The sequence below is a fragment of the Zingiber officinale genome, chromosome 5A (assembly GCF_018446385.1).
Source record: "Zingiber officinale cultivar Zhangliang chromosome 5A, Zo_v1.1, whole genome shotgun sequence".
Lineage (NCBI taxonomy): Eukaryota > Viridiplantae > Streptophyta > Magnoliopsida > Zingiberales > Zingiberaceae > Zingiber > Zingiber officinale.
The window spans coordinates 124,979,085-124,984,847 of NC_055994.1; the positions used below are offsets into that span (position 1 = coordinate 124,979,085).

Sequence of the window (5,763 nt, forward strand, 5' to 3'; positions counted from 1 at the left end):
AAATAGATAAGTAATTCAGAAAAAGTTTAAAATTCTCATCAGTAAGGCTTTTTATAATTTTTTTTGAAATTTTTTGCTTAATTTTAAAATAAAATAATATCCTAAATAAATTAAAATAACATATTTATCATTTAAACAATATAGTATTATGTATATTTTTTGTCATTTGGTGGTAGCAAATAGCAAAAACAATCATTCTACTGTTTTGGAGATATTTTGTAAAAAAAAAAAAGAAAAAAAAAGAAAGTATATTCTCTTTTGATACTTCTCATATTGTTTGACTAGAAGAATAAATAAAACCCAATATTTATAACATAATAATTACATTTTCATTTGAATTTATTTTTATTTATAATGTTTGATTGCCAAATGCCAAATAATAGCAGTAATTTCATTTTTTTATATGTTTTTAATAGCTCGAGCTGTCGATTAATAGTGTCAGTTCTTTTTCTATAAATAGAACCCAGCGAAGGCAGTGGTTGCGCATCGCGTCGTCGCTGCTTCCCCCCTCGCTGCACGCTTGTCCTCGATCCCTCGTGAAGACGATTGCAGAAGAAAACAAGGGTTTCTTCGCAGGCAGCCGTCCCGCGCGCCTTGCTTGCGCTTTCTCTGTGGCGGTGCATAGTTTTTGACCGGCGTGAGTAGATCGGAGGTAGAGATGTCTAAGTTGGAGAAAATGGCATCCATTGATGCCCACATGAGGCTTCTTGCCCCAGCTAAGGTATCCGAGGACGACAAGTTGGTCGAGTACGACGCGCTCCTCTTGGATCGCTTCCTCGACATCCTTCAGGATCTCCACGGCGAGGAGATCAGAGAAACGGTATTCTCACTCTGTTTGTGTTGTTCGGTGTTTCGGTTTGTTTGGATCTTTGATTTCTCTTTCGGGTCATAGGTAGTATCTGCGAAAAAAATGGATTTTTGGTGGACTCTGACTGATTGATTTGTCGGAAGGGGTGGTAACCATCTGGAATTTTCTTTTTCTTTTCCTTTTCCTCGACGATTCTTATGCTGATCCATTCAGGTTTTCTCCGTGGAGTAGTAATTGTTGTTCCTTTCTTCGATTTATTTGATGGGTTTGTAGATCTGACTTTTGTAACTAGATTATTTCGCACATAGTGTAGGAACCACAAAAATAACGCCCTAGTGGCGAAGAAGCTTTCTCACACAAGGTTCTATATTGTTGCCCTAGCATTCATATTCTTTGGTATTCACTATTTGATTTGATTATTGAATCTTGTTTTTATTTAGACCTAAAGGAGCTAGATGATCTTTATTGATAGAAGATTGGACTCTCTGCTTGTTTGTGTTGGTATCAGGTTCAAGAGTTGTATGAGCTTTCTGCCGAATATGAAGACAAGCCCGAGCCCCAGAAGCTAGAGGATCTGGGGAAAGTGCTTACTAGTTTGGATGCGGGTGATACCATCGTGGTCACAAAATCATTCTCGCACATGCTTAACTTGGCTAATTTAGCTGAGGAGGTTCAGATAGCCTATCGCAGAAGGACCAAGCTGAAAAAGGGAGATTTTGTTGATGAAAATTCTGCAACCACTGAATCAGACATAGAGGAAACACTTAAGCGACTTGTGGTGGTCCTGAAGAAGTCCAAAGAAGAGGTATTTGATGCTTTGAAAAATCAGACAGTTGATTTGGTATTGACTGCACACCCAACACAGTCAGTCAGAAGATCCTTGCTTCAGAAGCATGCAAGGTTTGTGTAGCTTATCAATTACTATATACATTTTATAATTCATTTTGAGATACTTGCCATGATCTTGTTTGATTGCCCAGTTAGTATTGGGAAATATTTCTTTTTACTCACTATATATCCGCATTGCAAATACTTAAAAGATGTATCTTCTAAGTCTTAGTAATTTCTTATCTCTATCATTCTGGATGTTTTATGGTTGCTTAACTATGATGAGCTTAAGTGAAACGAAGTTGGTAACTTTAGGAGTGGAAGCGCAAAGAAAACTGGTGTCTTACTTATCATTTGTGATATATATGATTTATTCAGGATTAGGAATTGTTTGACTCAGCTGAATGCGAAAGATATTACTCCTGATGACAAGCAAGAGCTTGATGAGGCTCTTCAGAGAGAGGTAATCTCCATCATATCATGCTTGCATAACTTCACCGTATAATGAATGCATAAACTCCATTGGACAGGTTTAATATTTTGAAACAATTTATATTTAAGTTGAAACACCTTCAATCTTCTAATGGTCGAAGTTTCTCTTTTGACTTCCTCGATTGCTTCTCTTTTCTTCACTATCAGCCCATAATTGCATTTTTGACTCTTGGTTACTTATTAAACTACCTTCTAAGATTATCTTTGAAGTATGACAATTACTATTTAATTGATGTGATTGTATAGATTCAAGCTGCATTCAGAACTGATGAAATCAAAAGAACTCCCCCAACTCCTCAAGATGAAATGCGTGCCGGAATGAGCTATTTCCATGAAACCATATGGAAGGGTGTACCCAAATTCTTGCGTCGGGTTGATACAGCACTGAAAAATATTGGGATAAATGAGAGAGTGCCCTATAATGCGCCTCTTATTCAGTTTTCATCTTGGATGGGTGGTGATCGCGATGGTAAGCTGTTTTACTGATTTTAGATGAGTCTTACATTCATTGTCCTAATACTTGACTATAATGCACATGACCTAACTCCTGAACATGTAAGAACTTGGCTGCATCGTTCTTATAAACTTCTTGTGAATTTAGGTAACCCGAGAGTTACTCCGGAAGTGACAAGGGATGTTTGCTTGTTGGCCAGAATGATGGCTGCAAACTTGTACTATGCACAAATTGAAGATCTGATGTTTGAGGTATTAACTGATCTTATTTTGTTTACTTGAAAATGTGATGTTTTATGCCTTCACAAGTTATTGATGACTTATTTTATTGCAGTTGTCTATGTGGCGCTGCAACACTGAACTTCGGGTGCGAGCTGATGTGCTTGACCGGTCCTCGAAAAAAGATGCAAAGCACTACATAGGTACTATTTATTTATTGATATATCTCTGTGGACATTCAGGTTCATTTAAGCTTTTGTAACTTGTAATTTGCTTCCATTTGTTGTTCAACAGAGTTCTGGAAGCAAGTTCCTCCAAATGAACCTTACCGCGTTGTTCTTAGTGATGTCAGAGATAAATTATACAGCACACGTGAGAGGTCCCGCCATTTACTTTCAAATGGATACTCTGACATTCCTGAGGAAGCAACTTTCACCAATGTTGAACAGGTGCTATACTTCGGCTCAAATTAGCTGAAATACTTGCCTGTGCAATTTTTCCAACTTTTCCATTGTCCTAACTTTTGCAATGTCTTTCTTGCAGTTTTTAGAGCCTCTTGAAGTCTGCTATCGATCACTCTGTGACTGTGGCGATAGATCAATTGCTGATGGGAGCCTTCTTGACTTTTTGCGCCAAGTGTCAACCTTTGGCCTGTCTCTTGTTAGACTTGATATTAGGCAAGAATCGGACAGGCATACTGATGTTGTTGATGCTATTACTAAACACTTGGGAATTGGATCCTACCGTGATTGGTCTGAGGAGCAACGTCAAGAGTGGCTATTGTCGGAACTTAATGGAAAACGCCCTTTATTTGGGATTGACTTACCGAAGACAAATGAAGTTGCAGATGTTTTGGACACATTCCATGTCATAGCAGAGCTTCCTTCGGACAACTTTGGGGCTTACATCATTTCAATGGCAACTGCTCCATCAGATGTCTTGGCCGTCGAGCTGCTGCAGCGTGAGTGCCATGTGAAAACTCCATTGAGAGTAGTACCATTGTTTGAGAAACTTGCAGATCTTGAGGCTGCTCCAGCAGCTTTAGCCAGACTTTTCTCAATAGATTGGTACAGGAACAGAATTAACGGGAAGCAGGAAGTTATGATTGGATACTCAGATTCAGGGAAGGATGCCGGTAGATTTTCTGCAGCCTGGCAGTTATATAAAGCTCAAGAAGACCTTATAAAAGTTGCCAACAAGTATGGAGTAAAACTAACCATGTTCCACGGGCGAGGTGGAACTGTTGGAAGAGGTGGTGGCCCTACTCATCTGGCTATCCTATCTCAGCCGCCTGATACAGTCCATGGATCTCTTCGTGTTACGGTTCAAGGTGAAGTTATCGAGCAGTCATTTGGAGAAGAACATTTGTGCTTCAGGACACTCCAACGTTTCACAGCTGCTACACTTGAACATGGAATGCATCCCCCCATCCCTCCCAAGCCAGAATGGCGTTCATTGATGGATGAAATGGCTGTTCTAGCTACAAAGGAATATCGATCTATTGTCTTCCAAGAACCACGTTTTGTCGAGTATTTCCGCCTAGTGAGTAATCTAACTTTGGTACTTTATCATTCACATGTACTTGGCATGTGAGAGGCTTCATCAACATCTTTTACTTCCCTATAATGCAATTCTTGTTACAACTGACAGGCTACACCTGAGCTGGAGTATGGTAGGATGAACATAGGTAGCCGACCGTCTAAACGAAAGCCGAGTGGGGGCATCGAGTCACTTCGTGCAATTCCTTGGATATTTGCATGGACACAAACACGGTTCCATCTACCAGTGTGGCTTGGCTTCCGTGCAGCTTTCAAGCATGTCTTGCAAAAAGATGCCAAGAATCTTCAAACCCTTCAGCAAATGTACAACGAATGGCCCTTTTTCAGGGTCACCATTGACTTGGTAGAGATGGTTTTCGCTAAGGGAGATCCTGGAATAGCTGCTTTATATGATAAATTGCTGGTTTCCGAAGATCTGTGGAAATTCGGGGAAGAGCTAAGGGCCAACTACAACGAAACAAAGCAACTTCTTCTTCAGGTGCAAATGCAATGTTCTCTCTTAAGTTTGTTCATGAACAAGCAAAAAGTGGTGCCATGTTTGGTTTTGTTAATTCTTGTGTGCCGTCTTGTAGGTTGCTGGGCACAAAGATCTGTTGGAAGGGGATCCATACTTGAAGCAGAGGTTACGTCTGAGAGACGCATACATCACGACTCTGAATGCTTGCCAAGCCTACACCTTGAAGCGAATCAGGGACCCGTCCTACCATGTCAATGTGAGGCCCCATCTCTCGAGGGAGATTACAGAGTCCAGCAAACCCGCCGCGGAGTTGGTGAAACTCAACCCAAGCAGTGAGTATGCCCCTGGTCTGGAGGACACCCTCATCTTGACCATGAAAGGAATTGCTGCCGGAATGCAGAACACTGGTTGAATTATGAACTCGATGTCGTCCCGATAAATAAGGCATTGGAAGCTTCTCTTTCTTGCGGAAGCTAATTCGCCACAGCAGCATTGAGGCTATCGTCGATTTCTTAAGGATTGTCCAAAATGCTTTTCGCCATTGTTGCCTAATCAAATATAGTAGCTTCCTTACGAAGCAAACCGCAAAAACTCTTTCCTTTCTTACAATGTGTTTCCTGAACTTGTTAATGTTTTGAATCGGATGATGTTCCGTCTCCAATGAACTGTATTTTTACTATATTTTTTCACATTCGTTGTGTTTATCATTACCCAAATCTTTATACCAAATGAACTTTTATACCCGATTATGTCAATAAAATTTTACTTTTATGGTGTAAGGGTTAAGTTATAGTATTAAGTATAAAAAATTAAATTATTTTTTTTTTTTTTTTTGGATATGCGGCATAAAATAGTTAGAGTATCATCTCTCTCTATATCAAGATGATATGGTGCTGAAACAACCCTAAGTTTTTTTTTTCCCACACATCATATAACATTCCAATAAA

General features: G+C 39.7%; 1 protein-coding gene across 1 annotated transcript; it reads left to right on the forward strand.

Annotated features, from left to right (window-relative positions):
* The first annotated feature begins 467 nt into the window (after window positions 1–467).
* On the forward strand, window positions 468–5,557 carry LOC121981606 (phosphoenolpyruvate carboxylase, housekeeping isozyme). Its single transcript, XM_042534207.1, has 10 exons — window positions 468–820; window positions 1,317–1,708; window positions 2,015–2,099; window positions 2,375–2,597; window positions 2,730–2,833; window positions 2,916–3,003; window positions 3,095–3,249; window positions 3,344–4,342; window positions 4,451–4,837; window positions 4,932–5,557. Exons 1-10 carry the CDS (start codon window positions 659–661, stop codon window positions 5,226–5,228), a joined length of 2,892 nt encoding a protein of 963 aa, XP_042390141.1. The 5' UTR covers window positions 468–658; the 3' UTR covers window positions 5,229–5,557.
* Window positions 5,558–5,763: the final 206 nt, after the last annotated feature.

What these genes read in the sequence shown, in the direction of transcription:
- LOC121981606 (XM_042534207.1), top strand. Translation starts at nt 659, where the DNA reads ATGTCTAAGTTGGAGAAAATGGCATCCATTGATGCCCACATGAGGCTT. An exon ending in TTGAAGATCTGATGTTTGAG is followed by an intron (nt 2,834 to 2,915) that starts GTATTAACTGAT and finishes ATTTTATTGCAG; the next exon opens with TTGTCTATGTGGCGCTGCAA. An exon ending in CTTTCACCAATGTTGAACAG is followed by an intron (nt 3,250 to 3,343) that starts GTGCTATACTTC and finishes TCTTTCTTGCAG; the next exon opens with TTTTTAGAGCCTCTTGAAGT.